Source organism: Erythrolamprus reginae, chromosome 4, assembly GCF_031021105.1.
Source record: "Erythrolamprus reginae isolate rEryReg1 chromosome 4, rEryReg1.hap1, whole genome shotgun sequence".
NCBI classification, from domain to species: domain Eukaryota; kingdom Metazoa; phylum Chordata; class Lepidosauria; order Squamata; family Dipsadidae; genus Erythrolamprus; species Erythrolamprus reginae.
This window is the reverse complement of record NC_091953.1, coordinates 65,129,187-65,147,060: the sequence shown is the minus strand read 5'-3', so window position 1 is coordinate 65,147,060 and position 17,874 is coordinate 65,129,187. Positions and strand designations below refer to the sequence as shown.

Here is a 17,874-nt window from a genome sequence, read left to right as displayed (position 1 = left end):
ATGTTCATGTTTTATTATGAATAGAAAAAGAGAATATAAGGGACTAGATTTCATTATATTGTTATTTGTGGATGAAATATATCTCATGTGTGGTTAATTTTAATTGACATAACAAAGAAGAGGATAAAAAGTACATATTGAAAGTATTATTAGTGTTTTTCTCTCTCTGTTTAACATATCTAAGAAATATTATTAATTATTATTTTAAGCATTGATTCTGTGTTTTTTATTGCTCATGTTGTTTTATTGCATGTTGAAAGAAAAATAAAGAAAAATTTTATACCCGAACACACACACAACATAAAACAGGTGCTCTGTGAGTAGTACCCACCACCAGATGAGCATTCACACCCCACCACCAAATTGGGGGTGTTTCTTGTATATACCATTTTAACTCAAGAGCAAAATATCTGTTTACATATGATAGAGTGATTCCCATTTATTCCTTGTAGCTTGGTCTCGGATTCTACTCGCCATATATTGTCTACTTGTCCTATCGTCCCATCAATTGTCACAAGTCAGTTTCATTAACCGTAATCTCAATTTGAATATGGTCCACCAGTACCAGTACCAATTTTGCATTGCCCATTTTGTCGCATCCTTCCAACCCAAGACTATTACTACCTGAGTACTTTCTATCGCTGCTTGTTTTATTTCTCTAAATTCTCCCATCACATTGCTTTTAACTAATACTGCCATTTCCTTAGTAATTATCCATCATATATTTAACATCCTATTAATATCTTCTTGCACTTTTTGCCAAAAATTCTGCACTACCGGGCATTCCCAAAGCATATGCATGAACACTCCTTTATCTTGGCACCCATGCCAACAAATATGCTGAAAATATGCAAGTTGAACAGGTGTGTAATACCACTTATGTAATATTTTTCTTCTCATTTCCCTAACTCTTGTTGTTATGCCGGGCTCACGTTACGAGCCCCAGTGAAGTCAGGAATGTAAATTCAAACACACACAATATAAAAATATTTTATTTTTTATTTTTTTATAATTATATTGCTTACAATCCTTGGCTTGGCTTTTAACTTGTTGCGCTAACTTCCGAATTTTTCCAGCCGACTCATCCGCTCCTTTTTAAATTATTTTAATATCTTGGGAAAGATTTTCAAGTATACCTTCCACTCATAGAAATCTCTGTTCAAAGCATTCAACAATCTGAAGTAATTTATCTAATTTTTTTTCAATTTTTCCGAGGCTAAAATCTGCTCTGTCCGCCATTTTTTCTCTTTGTTAAAACTTATTGTACTCACTTTGTGATAGCGAAAGAAAGTCCGTCTTCCCTTAGAGCCACAAATCTTAGATTCTCTTTGAACTTCTGTAATTGCTATACAATTTTTCTTATCTTCAAGAGAGATTTATGATGTTTTGGGGGAGATTTTCCACTTTTTTCAATTTCTCATATGGGAGCTCTCGTAGGTACATCTAGAGTTGTCTGTGAGGCATGCGTAATCCCACAAGTTGTCTTCTGCAGCCACCGGCTGAGAGGGTAGTGTATATTCCCTGGCGGGGTTGCACACACACAGTCCACTTACTGGCACTGCTCTTTTCCCCCTCCCCTCCAGGGAGGTTCTGACACAGTACCAACTCATACCAGGTCTCCAAGTGGCTGGGATTCGGGGGTCCCCTGCAGATTGCTATTCTGTGCTGCCCTGGTTTTGGCCAAGTCCCCCTTTTTCACATGCATACTTCAAAGACACCAAATAAGAGGGGCACTGTTAGAGATTTGGCTAAAAATTAAGAATGAACACTACAGAAAAAAAATCCAAAATGGATATCAACAATAGAAGCAATAATCTATCCAAACTTATTAGATGAGAAAAAGATGGTAACATATAAATATTAGATGAACAACAAAACTTCAAAACAAGAGCTTAAATAAATAGGAATAAAACTTGATTGATAGCATTATTTACAAATTCAATAGAGATACAAAAAGGACATAACATAATTTGGATTTCAAAATGAACAAGGATTGGATAAAATACTGTTGGAACCATAAGAAAAAAACTGTTGTCTAAAATATATAACTTTCTCCTACAATATAAAATGGAAGAAGAAACGGTTAAGTTGACAATGATTGCCTGGACATAAAATTTTGGATACACAATTAATTTGGTAGAATGGGACAAAATTTGGGAAGTAAATTATAAATTAACTATGGCAGTAACATATAAATAAAATATTTATAAGATGTTTTACCAATGGTACTTACCTCTGGCACGATTGGCAAAAATGTTCCCAACTATGTCTGCAAAATTTTTGAAATGTAACAAGGAACAAGGGATATATTATCACCTTTGGTACTAGACATATCCAAAAGTAAAAGTATACTAGAATAAACTTAAAAATTGGTTGGAAGAAATTGTGTAACAAGAGATTGAGATGCAGCCAGAACTATTCTTATTGGGAATTATAAGAGGAAAGATCAAAAAAGAAAACAAATACATAATACTCCACATAACAACCGCAGCCGGGAAAGTTTATGCTCAAAGTTGGAAATCTGATAGTGTCCCCACAACCATGATGATTGTGAGAAAAATTCTAGAATGTGTGAAATGAGTAAATTAACAATAGAATTGCATGAAAAGGAAGAAATGGAGTTCTATGAAGTACAGTGATACCTCTACCTACAAATGCCTCTACTTACGAACTTTTTCAGATAAGAACCAGGTGTTCAAGATTTTTTTGCCTCTTCTCAAGAACCATTTTCTACTTACAAACCTGAGCCTATGAAATTGTAACTGGAAAAATCATGGAGAAGCCTCCGTGGGGCCTCTCTAGGAATCTCCTGGCAGGAAACAGGGCTGGAAAAGGTGGGGAAGCCTCCATGGGGCCTCTCTAGGAATTTCCTGGGAGGAAACAGGGCCAGAAAAGGTGGGGAGAAGCCTCCGTGGAACCTCTCAAGGAATCTCCTGGGAGGAAACAGGGCCTCTACCCTCACTGTGGTTTCCCCAATCGCACACATTATTTGCTTTTACATTGATTCCTATGGGAAAAAATGCTTCTTCTTACAAACCTTTCTACTTAAGAACCTGATCATGGAGCTGCAGAGGGACATGCATAGCTGAGAAGCTGGAGAGGACAAAGCTTGCTAGATCTTCATACGATAAGTGACTCGGTGCCACAGGTTGATTAGGGGGGGGGGGGAAGCAATTGTGGAGAGCATGAAATATTTCAGTGGGTCGAGGAGATCATAGATTGTCTTAGGCAGGTGGCCTGTTCCATCACTAGCCACCACATGGCCTTCCCCACCATGAAATACTTCATGTGCACTTAACAAGCCTAGCATTTGATTAGTAAATGCATGGGCAAAAGGAGGGCGTGATCCCAGTCAAGGTATTAGATTTACTCCCACAAATCCTCAGGTTATAAATGGAATGGACAGGCTCCATTCCATTTGTAACTTAAGGACTACTTGTAATTGAACTACTGTGATATTATGCATGAAAGCTGATGGACATCTTCATGAAATCACCAGTGAGACTTTATCTTCCTTATTTGCATCAAAGCTGCAGAATACATAATATTTGGGATACAGTAAAGTGGGGAGGGGGGGAAATTAGATAATTCAGAAGAAAATATCTGCATAGTCCAAAGATGTGAAGTATGTGTACTGCTGAGAGTTTTAAAAACTATAATAAAGATTGTGCATTTTATTCACCTGAATATCACTGTTCAGCGGTCTTCCCCAAACTGGTGCTCTTTGCTAGGATTGCAATTTATAGGATTTCCAGGCATCATAGTTTAGATGCTGTTGGCTTGTATTTCTGGGAGTTAGAAGACCCAAAACATCCAGAAAACATCAGTCTGAGAAAAAGCTACTCTTGTGAGACAGCATTCAATATGGACAGAAATGTAATTTGAATGGTAGTTTCCGTGAAATAACAAAGTGCTGACCGGTATCCAGGTTCCCAAAAAGAAATAATATATTACTATGAATTGTACCATTATGGGAGAGCAGAGGACCATAGGATGTGACATAGGCAAGTTTATTCAATTTGGACAGTTTTCATAACTTTTCAAATAGTAGTACTAAACACTTTTTCCTCATGCTTAATACAGTCATCCGTCCAATTCTTAGAGAATTTATAAAAATATTTTTCATCCAAGAATCCTGATAAAGGTAAAAATAAGTGTTTTATAGCAAACAATGGACAGACACACTAGTTAGGAGAACACCTTATAGCATCTCTTGTACCTTTGAATATATCCTTGAACTGAGATAAGAGAATACCAGTTTAGGTAAGAGACTCTCATTTAGAATCAACACATGAAGAATGGTTAATAATCCTTCCACTCTTTAGATTATGCTCTAATGTCCACTAACAGCCAGTTATCTTTGAATATGGCTTGGCTGCTAGCAGTTGGAAGCCTTCTTATATATGTGAAGTTGTTGGTTGTTGTTGTTTTTTTAAAAAAACCATGCATTGTCAAAGTCCATACTGTAGACAATTATGCTATACTTGTGGAGATCAGTGATGTTACCACTAGTACTAAGACAGCATGGGGTGATTTGCTGCTCCTTACATGGTGAATTCAACACTGGAATGTATCACCAGAAGAGAGCTACAGTCATGACTTCTTCTGGCTCCTCTATTTCTTTTATTGCCATTCTAACCTCATCATATTTGCTGAAAAGATAAGAAAAGAAAAGAAAAGGAGCTACTGGGCAAATGGATAAAAAAGGGTGAAAATTTGTTGAGAAAAAGGCTGTGGTAACCATATAACTAAATTTTAAAGGTACAGTGAGATCTAGAGCTGTCCACCTAACTCCTCTTGAAGAAATTAATTTTATAGTAAATGCCATGCATTCTTTAGAATTCACACATTTTCACTTCTTTCTTTCTTCTTCTTTTTTTTTGTATTATGTTGCCCATTTTAGACAGGCAGTTTAGTTTCCTTTTTTAAGGTGCAGAAGCATCTTTCAAATCTACATGGCTAACTTCATAAACAAATCCCATACATTAGTTTGACATGCTTTACATTTACATTAACCACCTTTGTTAAAATGACAGAACTGAAACTGGTCACTTTCAACGAGATAAAAAAGTACTTTCAGTTCTCCCATAGCAATGCAATTTTATAAGTTTGAAAATTTCAGATCTTATGATGCTATAGAACAGCAAGGAACTGAGTAACATAGTAATTGTCTGGTTTGGGTAAGTTTAAATCCATGCTAATGTAAAACTAACCCATGTTCCAGTCAGCCACCATTTTACCCCATGTCTGCAACCCCGTTATACACATTTTTCAGCTTGACTCAGCTTTTTTGTTTGTGTGAATGAAATAATAACTTTAGAAAACAAATGGGATGATAATTCTTTAACTTACTAGATTTTCAAAATTCAAACCAAAAAAACAACACATTTGAAAGAAGTTGCTGCACCTGCAAAGACACTCTTTAAGCTTACTATGAAATACAAAAAAGTGCACTCTTCTATATCTACATATAAAACATATTAGAAATAAAACTTGTGTAAAATGTTTGCTGTGCAAACTATAAAAAGTCAGTCAGTCCATTGTCTTTCTTAATATTTTAGATTAGGTCCTCTTGCTTCCTATTGCAGAGAATCACTGTTATCCAAGACCAGCCCACTGATATTTGTAGTTGAGAGGTCTGTTCCATCATCTTCAGTGCTGTCTACAGATTCATCCTCACTTTGCCCTGCCATCATGACTTGCTGAACAGCCAAAGTAGTACCATCCGATGAAAGCGATTGGAGACTGTCTACATTCATGTTCACGGGAGCTGTAATTGTTACAACAGCTCCTAAAAATGAATAAAAGTACAGGTCCAATTGAAAAAACCCCCACACACAATTAGATTTTTAAAAAATCCACAACTAATTACTGAAATTAATTTCATCTTATTTTCTAAAATAAACTGAAAAAAAGTTTTAGATTGCAGGCTGTAAATTTAACAATTGGAAATGAATTACAATTGTATGCACCATCTATTCCATTCTTTTCCTCAGTAAGCACTTTAATGACATTGTGTTCATTTTGTTTTAGTCTAGATTCGACTAAATAAGAATTCTGAATTTTGGAAATGTTAAGGCACTGCCATCATAAACTAGCATTACAAGATTTGCAGCATATGGAGCAAATATTTACATACTAAATGGACATCAATATAGTTATATATAGTTAAGCTAATATACAAAATCTGTGGCATGGAGTTTTTACTTGTAGAGAAGCCCCATTAAATAATAATAATAATAATAATAATAATAATAATAATAATAACAATAACAACAACAACAATAATTTATTAGATTTGTATGCCGCCCCTCTCCGCCCCTTCCTACTGGAACAGGGATATTTAGCTTCAATCCACTGCTATAAATGTACTGGTCTGCCCATGTAAGGAAAATAAAGTCTCACTTTGACAGATATTAATCATTCCTCCTATTTGTTATGTTGTCCATGAAAATGTATTTAGTAAATTAAACCTAATCCAATTCATTATTTCCACTAGGCTTTATATAGAGAAATTGAATAAATTTATCAACTGGCTCATCAATCAGCAAAGTTAAAAAAAAAAGGTTTTGTAAAGTTATTTAATGAAGTAAAGCATCTGCTTACCATCTGACATAGTAAGTTCATTTGATTGATGCTGAGCTACTCCTGATGCAATGGAGTCCGGCCAGAACCTCTGAACTGGTCGGTTTTGGGCTGTTTTCTTCTTTGCTTTTGGTGCTTCAGAACAGCTGGAATCCAACATTGGCTGGAGAATTCTCCTTCTGGCATTGATAAACCTAAACAAGGGTAAAATGTAAACTTCCAAAGGAACTTTAGAAATCTATCAACAAACTGTCATGTCCCGTTCTGTGGCTATGCTTTGCAGATTCCCTCCATCCTTAGAGAAGCCATCTCCTGCAAAAGTGGCCAAAGGGCGTTCAGATCAGCAGTGAAATCTACTAACCTTCCCCCTACTGGTTCGTTTCGTTTTGCACGCACCACCGTCATGCATGCTTTTTCACCCTCTGCACATGCGCAGAAGGCTTCGCACATAGGCAGAGGGTTAAAAAAAGAAAATGGCAATATCCGGGCAGATGAACGGAGCCTTGCACAGCTGCCACTACCTGTTCTCCAAACCACCAGCCACCACTGCTACTGGTGCACCCGAACTGAGCCGACGTGGTAGCATTTCACCCCTGATCCAGATTGGTAAGTTTGTGCAATGTGTTGCAATCCTCCCACTTGCTTGGGAATCCTCTCACCATGTACCAAAGGTCTTTCAGCAAACAATCTGAGGAAGGCCACAATCACCCACTTAAGGCATTCTTAAGGTACCACAATGCACATTAAAACTAACCAGACCTGAGCATGTGTTCTAAAGGACCCTCAGGCTGGATAGTTTGGGCCTGAACTGAAGTAATTTGCCAATTTCTTCTCCCAAAATGCTTTTTCAAATTTACAGCTTAATATTTCCTATTTGGCTTTATGGGGACAATTACATATTGCCAGTACTATAGAAATTTCTCTGGTTTTTTTCACAGACTATGAATTTGCAGAAAATATGCAGTACAGAAATTATAAAGGGATAAGGTGGCCTTCCTGTTAGGATGCTGGGCTTGTCAACCAGAAGGTTGGTGGTTGAGGGAAGATAACAGCATTCTGTGTACTTTGGCATATAGTCATGCTGACCACATGACCATGGAAGGGACCAGTCAATGCTAGCTCCTCAGCTAATAAAGATTAGTACCACCCCCTAGAGCTAGATATAACTGGATAGGGAAACCTTTTTTGGGGGGGAGGTATTTTTCTCCATACAAACTTCTTCAATAAATTTAAAAATATTTTCATATTATAATAAAAACAGTATCTAGTTAGTACATTATTTATAATTCAAAGTGTTGGTTATGACCTATAAAGCCCTTCATGGCACCGGACCAGATTACCTCAGGGATCGCCTTCTGCTGCACGAATCCCAGCGACCAGTTAGGTCCCACAGATTGGGTCTTCCCCGGGTCCCTTTAACTAAACAATGTCGCTTGGCGGGACCCAGGGGAAGAGCCTTCTCTGTGGTGGCCCCAGCCCTCTGGAACCAACTCCTCCCAGAGATTAGAATTGCCCCCATTCTCCTTGCCTTTCGTAAGCTGCTTAAAACCCACCTCTGCCACCAGGCATGGGGGAATTGAGATACTCTTTCCCCCTAGGCCTTTACAATTTTATGTATGGTATGTCTGTATGTATGTTTGGTTTTTATAATAATGGGTTTTTAACTGTTTTTAGTATTGGATTATTATTATATGCTGTTTTATTATTGCTGTTAGCCGCCCCGAGTCTCTGGAGAGGGGCGGCATACAAATCCAATCAATCAATCAATCAATCAATCAATCAATCAATCAATAATCTCCCCCCAAAAAAGTTATTAGTTCCAAATTAATTACTTTCATTGTCAATCCAACCCCCACAACCTTGACCTCTAATATTGTCATCTAGAAATCTAATTTTCGCCTAATTGAATTCAAGCTTAATTTCTTTTAAACCTTATTAAAACAATATCCTTCTCCTTTAATACTTCAGATATGCCATAGTGCCTACTCCTCCTTCTTATGTATTCTCCAAAACCCTTACAAGAAAAAAAGACTTTATCAACTACAAATAAAAAAGAGAAATTATAAAAAGAGAAAAGAGTAAAGAAAAAAGGGGAGGGAAAGAAAAAGCCAAATAAGCAAAAAGAAAATCAAACTCTATTATTATACCAGTATTATAACAATATAAAAATTAAGCAAACCATTATTTTAAATCTTCGATTAATAATTATCTTAAAATTATAATCACATTTTATTTCAAATCATAATAAATTATTAATCAAATATTTATCATTTCATTGTCATTGTCTTTCCCAATAATTTCAATAATCCAAAAATCAAAATATATCTATTTCTATTTAATTCCATAGTTCAATAAATTTTAATAACTTGAAATATACCTTAAAAACAACACCTAATTAATCTAACTACATCATTTCATAGTTAATGCATACTTAATAATCTGTCATCCCTCCTCAAAACGCCATCTTTGCCAATTCTCAGGGCTTTTATTTTTTTTATCATTTTAAACCCATATACAGTATTTTCTCCTTGCCTCCCTTTTACCAAAATATAGAATCTTTTTCATTTCCATTCTGACTTCTTTCTTACTCTGCTGCTATTTACGGGGTGTCAGGTCATATCTATTCTTTATTTTCTTAGTGCCTAAAGTAGTGCTTAAATCATCAAGAATATGACCATCAACCCCTCCTTCAATCAAATCATTTTCCAATTCATTTCTAAAAACCACTATTTCATTAATGTTGTGTACTTTAATCAGTTCCTTTTGGGAATGCCCCTCTGGTGATACTTTTCTATTTCCATTTCTCTGTTGCTCATTCAATTCTAGTTGTTGGGGACTCTTTTCTTTTTCTCCTTCAAATTCACTACAATCTTGTTGTGAGTTTTCAATATAAAAAAGATGTTTTCATTTCTGATTTCTTCTTTCCATTCTTGGATCTCTTTAAGTATATCTTTGAACAAATCTCTTATGCTTTCCATCTTTTGCAAAGTTAATGTTATCCAAATATCCAATTAATCTTTATAACATCCAGGAGCCAAAATTTTCAAAACAGATTATATCCCTTTTTCCTTCTCACCCTTTCCAAGTTCAAATAAAGTTCAAGCCCAAGATGTTCTCTTTCTATTTATTTTTCAGTTCCTCTTTATCATTTATGAAAGGAAAACAATCTGCCTAGTCTCATTGTATCAAGGACAAATTCAGTGAACAACAAGTCCAACCAAATATTGTCTCAACTTCATCATTCTTCATTCAGCAGATGTCATCAGAATGCAATCACGGTTACTCCCAATTCTTCAATTCTGGCTTCTATAATCACTTTGAAATTTAAATTATGCTAATTCTAAAAGTCGAGTCTTGTGTTCCCAACTTCCACAGATAAAAACAATTTTTAAAGTTCTTGGGTTTTTAAATAAAATTTAAAGTTCATTTAAATGCTGAATAATATGTCCAAAAATAGTACAGCCACAGCCATTTCTGTTTCTGCCCAATTTCCGAAACAAAGCGATTTTTAAAAGTCTAAATCAAGGTCCCCTCTGGCAAAATCACTCACTCTTTCCAACAGGCTTTTATTCTTCTCACCCTCCAGCACAAGAGCTTATGTTTCTTCTCCTTCCAGATGACTCTCGATGCTTCAAATCCTATCTTCCCAACATATAGTCGCCGCGGCCATGGCATCCAAGGTCGTTTCACACACTGCCGGTCAAGGTCATAGCAGTGCCTGTCGCAGGGCGTGCCAGCCCCAAAAATGACAGGAGACAAAGACCCCCTTTTCACCCCCCTCCAGGGAGGTTCCGGGCCGATCTCACAGGAATCGGCACCTCCAAACAGCGGGGATTCGGTATCCCCCTGCGAGCGTGAAGGAGAAGCCGTCTCACCGCGGTGCTGACCACACCCCTCTCCCTGGATAGGGAAACCTTTACCTTTCTAGAAATTATGGTGGTGAATTGAGATCTGGGTTAAAATTTAGACCCGGGTTAAAATTCAAGTTTCCATTTGATCACAGGTGATTTTGTTAGTTCACCCTACTTCAGGGAGTTCCAGAGGGTAAAATATGATGAGATCTATATTGTACAGTACTTTATAGTTCTCCAGAAGGAAGATGAAATAGAACTATAAAATAATTCTGTTCAACCTACCAGTTGTTAACCTGGAGTAAGGTAAGATTTGTTTGTGCTGCTATCTGTTTTTTCTCATCTTCTGTTGGGTATGGATGCTACAGAAAAAAATATTTTCATTATTATTTTTGAATTAAATTTATTTTTAAATAAAATACATTAATCATTAAAACAATTTCTTAGTTTTTGTTACAACTATTCATATCCCATTTTTCTAACCATTTGTCCAAATAGGTTTATAAACAATACAGCAAATACAGCTAAAAATACCATGCACATTATTTAAAACAAACGTGCTAGCGATTCAGCTAGAGGGGAGGGGTTGCTGCTTCAAGCCCCTGCGGTGAGGATAAGCTTTTTTTCAACCCCTTGCAAGCAGTCCAGAAAAATTCCTTCTTCACAGTATATATAGCTGCTAAAAGATCTAGGAGGACAAAGATAGTTATGTCACCTCCATTCACAGGACAAATCAACCCTCCATGAGACCAACTAATGAAAAGCCCTGCATGGCTCAGGGCCAGAGTATTTACGAGACCATCTCCTGCCGCATACCTCCCAGAGACCAATAGGAGCTCACAGAGTTGGCCTCCTCTGAGTCTCATCGACTAAGCACTGCAGGTTGGCGGGACCATGGGGGAGAGCCTTCTCTGTGGCCACCCCGGGTCTATGGAACCTATTTGTTTATTTGTTTGTTTGTTTATTTATTTGATTTTTATGTTGCGCTTCTCCTTAGACTCAGGGTGGCTTACAACATATTAGCAATAGCACTTTTTAACAGAGCCAGCATATTGCCCCCCTAATTCGCGTCCTCATTTTACCCACCTCAGAAGGATGGAAGGCTGAGTCAACCTTGAGCTGGCGATGAGATTTGAACCGCTGACCTACAAATCTACAGTCAGCTTTAGTGGCCTGCAGTACAGCACTCTACCTGCTGGGCCACCCCAATTTCCCCCCAATATCCGTACTGCTCCCACCCTGCTGGCCTTTCGCAAAGCTACAAAGACCTGGCTTTGCCGACGGGCCTGGAGGCTTTAAATTCACAGATTGATGGCCAACTGTAAGAATGTTGTTTATGTATAGGAGTTTGATTTTCTTTTTATAATAACTTTTTATGGGATTGTTTAGTTTGTTATGTTTTAACTTCAGTTAACTGTTTGACTTCTTTTATTGTTTTGTATTTATTCTTATTGTATTTGTACCGCTGTTGTAAGCCGCCCTAAGTCCTTCGGGATCGGGCGGCATAAAAATCAAATAAATAAATAAATAAATAAATAAATAAATAAATAAATAAATAAATAAATAAATAAATAAATGAATGAACGAACGAACCAACGAACGAACGAACGAACGAACAACCAACCAAACAAACAAACAAACTTTTGTCCATGCCCAGGTCTGAACTAAAGACTGCCAAGGATCCAAATAATGTGTATCTTCAAGAGCCTTCTGCCACTACAGTCTCCATTTTCAGTAAAGCTTCTTAGGATGATATTAGTTCAGTTTTGTTTCATTGGATTTTAATAAGTGAGTAATCCAATGACTCTGCAAGGCCCTCTGACACCTCCCTTTTCCTCAAAAAAGATATTGACTACAGCCCAGCTCCAGCTCTCAATCCTCTCCTTTGGCATTTTAATTAGCCCTGTGCAAAACACCTTGGCAGAGCTCAGATTCACAGATAAGCTACAAGAAACCACCTTTGCCATCTCAGGACATTCTGTCCATCTAGTTTCCAAATCGGAGTATATGAAAGCAATTGTATTTACTATAAATGCTTGGCCAGGCAATGCAATGTAATGCACATTGACTCGGTTTTCCAGCCGATCAGAACACTCTAAATAGTGCCAGCATTCCATGAAGAAAATAAGGGCAAGGGAGTAATTATGCTTTGCTGATTTTACTTATGCAGAGTAAGATCTAATCTTACATATTCAGTCCTCGGGATTTTTTTTTGGTATCATTAGAGGCATTTCTTTGTGTGCTTCATTTAACAGAGCTGCTCAGTAAAGTCAAGGTGAACTGAAAGGAATTATTGAAAATTTCATTGGAATGGAATAGAAACATCCTCCAGATCACTGGGAAACTTGCCAAGTGCCATCTGGAAATTTGCTAGATCCATCAATCATCTCTGCTAGACCGTCTTAATAGATCTCATCTCCCTACAAAGGTTAATCTACTATCATAAGGAAGTGATTCGTTTATGAGATGGATTGACAGAAATGTCTCCCACAACTGGGTTGTGACTCAAATGTTCCATACCAACTAGGTATGGCCAGACACGAGTTAGGCTAGTGATGACTTGGCATCAGTCCATGGTTACTATGGCAGCCATAGTAACCAATTCCAGGGAGTGGAAATGAAATCACTTAGCATTAACAGTCCACACAAATCCATATCCTCCTCTGCAGTGAAGTCAAGTAGATGAATGAGAGATGCTGCCATGCAACTGTGAGGATAATAGGAGTACTCCCACTTTCCGGTATCATGAGCAAGGCCTCACATCTTTCCTCCTGTGGAACAGTGCCCCCATAACAGCTAAAGACTTTTGGTATACAAAACCCCCATCACTTCCTCTACCACAGGTTGGGGCTGATGCAAAATACAAAACCCACCTGCACACAACTCCATGAGAGGGACCTGTTCCCTTTTATGTAGCCTGGTCTTAGGAATACTGGCCAGGTCTAACCTTTATTAAATAATGGACAGAGTAGGTTTTATTACAATCAGGTTTGACATTTCATAGCATCACATTGAGCTGGAGCTCTTAACAATCCAGCTACCCAATTCTTGATTCGAGACTGGGAAGTTGGAAATATGGAGTTTTAAAACAAACCTCCAACAAAGAACAATAATGCAGATATAATTCTTTTCTTTCTGTTGTTAGTATTAGATGATCTTATATACTGAAGATGATATATGTTGAGAAATGCGACTTCATAGTGCAATAGAATGATTATGTGTTACCGTTGCATGTGTGTATGATGCTCAGTCTGTTTAAAACAGATATATGCAATCAATTCTGTTCAAATAGACATTTCAAAGTCTAGTGTTATAGAAATGGCTCCTCCTGTGGAACAGTGCCCCCATAACAGCTAAAGACTTTTGGTATACAAAACCCCCATCACTTCCTCTACCACAGGTTGGGGCTGATGCAAAATACAAAACCCACCTGCACACAACTCCATGAGAGGGACCTGTTCCCTTTTATGTAGCCTGGTCTTAGGAATACTGGCCAGGTCTAACCTTTATTAAATAATGGACAGAGTAGGTTTTATTACAATCAGGTTTGACATTTCATAGCATCACATTGAGCTGGAGCTCTTAACAATCCAGCTACCCAATTCTTGATTCGAGACTGGGAAGTTGGAAATATGGAGTTTTAAAACAAACCTCCAACAAAGAACAATAATGCAGATATAATTCTTTTCTTTCTGTTGTTAGTATTAGATGATCTTATATACTGAAGATGATATATGTTGAGAAATGCGACTTCATAGTGCAATAGAATGATTATGTGTTACCGTTGCATGTGTGTATGATGCTCAGTCTGTTTAAAACAGATATATGCAATCAATTCTGTTCAAATAGACATTTCAAAGTCTAGTGTTATAGAAATGGCTACTATGCCAAGTACGTGAAAGTAAAAAGTTGAGGATATACCTTATTATTTTTATTCTACTGTGATGGAAAAAGTTAGAAGTTAATCCTTTTTTATTATTTTCCTATATTTTTCCTTACCTTATTTTCCCTTCCTCATTAACTTTATTTTGATTTGTATTTTCTATTATGAAAAAAAAAAATCAACATCTCATCTTACTAGAGAGACAATAGAATGTTTCCATAATACATCTAATGACAAATATCATTTGATTATGGATATAATAAAAGTTGTATAATGCTGTCTCCTTTAATCAAAACCAACAGCACTATGTAGTATCCATGGATTAAATGTTATAATTATATAGACAGAGCATGTAATGTAAGATAAAAAAAATTGTGGCAACATTTATATAATCTTTCAGTTAATGAATAAGCTTATTATGACTATATAAATCACAGGATAAATGTGTGATCCTAAACTAACAACTCATGGGGCCCCTTTTGACTATGGAGTACATTTAGTAAAGCAAATCACATAACTATCCTGCTTCTGCATATAGCTAAACTTCATTATATACAGTGAATTTCTCCCAAACCCTGAGGAAGTGTTTAGACTGACAAAAATTTAAATATAGCTCTCAAAAGACTACTGATTGAAGGAGCACATGATTTTTAAAAAATCCTCATACAATAAAACCAGAAAATCACAAGTTTACATAAGACCACTTATTGAAAGTCTGATTCGTTTTAACTTTTTTTCAAATGTAGTCATAGAAATAGACTGTAAATATTGTCTTTCATGAAATTGGTACAGGAGAAATTAGCCAAGAACACAAAGAAATGGATCACTGGATAAATAAATATATAATTCTCACAAATGATCACACTTAAATTATCGACCAGTATGTGAATTCCTAGAGGATGACCAGATAAAAGATAGATGGAGTCAATTACAGCAGTGATATGTACACCATTGGAAGATCTGAAGGAGCAAGCTGGGGACACTTTTTCCTGGAGAAAATATGTCTGTATGGTCATGAAGTTGAACTTGATGGCACATATCCAATTAATCAACAAAGTAGCTAAAATTATAATCAATAAGAAACTTTTTAAACAAGTGTTCCCAATCACTGAGATAAATTCTTACCCCTATATGCTGGAAAAGCCAAGACCTCATCACGTTTGTAGCATGTTTCGGAAGAACGCCTCTTTTATTCTTTGATGATCCATCATCTTGATGCAAGATGCTTAAATCTTGGTTTAGTTGTAATTGGAGCTATACAACAGCAGAACTTTATTAAAACACCATAGACATCATCAAAAAATTATTAGTGTTTCACAAGAATAATTTAAAAACATAACTTTTTATTAAAAGTAGGAGCACTACACATGTACTATTTCAGATTGTATGCAAAAACTATGTCAGTGCTGAGTTCTTAACAGAACATGTGAAGTTATGAGAAAGAGTTTTAATCCTATGCTCATTAGATGTTTTCTATGCACAGGGAATATTACTGGAATTTTATTTTATGGGAACATTCAAGCAAAATATTCACAAATTGCACATTAAAATGGATGAATATGGATTCTCTGTAACTCTCAGGAGTATTTAATTTTATATTTAAGAGGGAAAATTAGGGACACTGTGATGTGCGGAACAACATATCAGTCAGGGCCAAAGATGTTGCTCCTCTGCTGTATGAGTATTCAAAATTTTCTGTTCCCTCTGAGACCTCTCTGACTATGAATACTGAAAACTAAATGCAGTTCCTGCCACTCATTTTATGGATGGCATAGGAAGATGTTTTTTTTACTCCCCACCACCATTTGACATTAAGAATATGTAAACTCATTATACAGACAATCTGTTCCACATCTTATTAAAATCCTGGCATCTTCTCCTACTTTAAACCACTCTACGAAATGAGTAGAACAAACCTGAGAATTCTGGATCCTAATTGTTCCAGGTGACAGTGCTTGTGTTACTACTTGTCCTTGAGGTGTGACCACTGTTACTGGCTGATATACTGTGCCACCTTTAAAAGAGTGCAGCAATCAAGGAAACCAGAAAACAAGAGATAAAAAGTTATTTGATGCTTAGTTATTATTAAATATGGTATGCAGTTGTGGTTAAAACATAAAACTATTTTTAAAATGCAAAAGTGAATATTTTTGCTGATTCCATAGAATGCTTTACTTTTATGGAAAGAGAAACTCAGTTAAGAGTTCCCCAAAGGTCCACAAAGTCAAGATGGCAGTCTCAACAGTGCAACTGCAGTCCTTCTCCTTTGAATATGTATGTAATGTCAGTGCATAAACAAAAGAGTCAGAGCTTTAATAGTGCTAACAAAAACTGCATTTTTACTTCTTAAACTTTTGTTGTGCATGTGACTAAGAATATTTTTTACTATATTTGATATTATTAGGCAATTCAGTTATTGTGTTGTGAATATTTTTAATTACACAAATATATTTGTTTTGGCTTCATTATCTTTTCATTATTTCCTAAGAAGGGTAAGACTAGGTAAATTACTCTTTGAAGAGTAAAGCTATTGTTTAAAATGCTGTTTCATTCATATCAAGATGAATAGATAGTATGTACTGTATTAAAAATAACTTTTATAGTATTTTTTTCTCTTTAGGGACTATTAAAAAACCAGAAGTACATAAACACGTATATCCACACACTTAGATAAAATGCAACATTGAATTTTTTTTTACCTGCAACTGTTGCCATAGTTACATTTCCCTGTTGTAGTGCTGATGCAGGTACCACAATCCCCTGGGGACCTAATGTACCTGTGATGGCACTCTGAATTGGCTAGAAACAATAGCAAGAAGAATTACATAGTTTTATATTTATGAATGTTCCCATGATCTCAGTTAATTTATTTCAAATCAGAGAGAGATTTGAAAAACTATATAATGATATTGATAAGTATAATTAAAAATATGTTATGAAACAATTTCAATGAAAAGAATAAATAAGCAAGAAATTATAGTTTAACAATATGTATATGTTGATTCTAAAATGTTAGCTTTCTTTCCAATATTGATTCTACTCTATTCTACTCAACACTATTCCTAACATAGTGAAAGCTTGAATTTGTATATCAAATTGCTAGAGATAATGGGATGAGTAGTTGGAAATAGCTATTGGTACTTTACCAATAGCTTTTTTTAAAAGGAAGAATAAATTATAGAGATTTTCAGTCTTAAAGATATTCTGTGCATCTTAAACCTGAGCAAAGATGTTTTAAAATATTTTGTTAAAAGTTCAGATTTAAAATATTTACCTAAATTAGTAAATCATCAAACAAAATACAATCTAATATATGAAATATAAGAATGCAATTTAATAAGTTGACATGAGGTTGACATGAAATGTTCAATGAAATTCATTGAAGAGATATTAATTTTCTAAAAACATATATTAATATTTTAGACTAGTCATAATTAATTTTTCTTCTGTAAGAGATAAATATATGTTTCCAATGGATTTCTAGGAGAGTTCTTACAGTAATGAAGATGAATACCATTAACTATTTAAAGGATTTATATTTGCATAGTATTTATA

At 35.8% G+C, this 17,874-nt stretch overlaps 1 protein-coding gene across 2 annotated transcripts in view; it reads right to left on the bottom strand.

Moving 5' to 3' along the window:
- Positions 1 to 3,991: 3,991 nt before the first annotated feature.
- The window catches only part of PKNOX1 (PBX/knotted 1 homeobox 1), a 47,142-nt gene continuing 33,259 nt past the window's right edge, over positions 3,992 to 17,874 (bottom strand). For both annotated transcript variants that reach the window (XM_070750493.1, XM_070750495.1), the window contains 6 exons: positions 17,019 to 17,118; positions 16,236 to 16,333; positions 15,445 to 15,573; positions 10,722 to 10,798; positions 6,607 to 6,779; positions 3,992 to 5,791 (listed from right to left, as the gene is read on the bottom strand). In XM_070750493.1, coding sequence (XP_070606594.1) covers positions 5,580 to 5,791; positions 6,607 to 6,779; positions 10,722 to 10,798; positions 15,445 to 15,573; positions 16,236 to 16,333; positions 17,019 to 17,118 — 789 coding nt within the window. In that variant the 3' untranslated portion in view covers positions 3,992 to 5,579. The remainder of the gene's footprint in view (positions 5,792 to 6,606; positions 6,780 to 10,721; positions 10,799 to 15,444; positions 15,574 to 16,235; positions 16,334 to 17,018; positions 17,119 to 17,874) is intronic.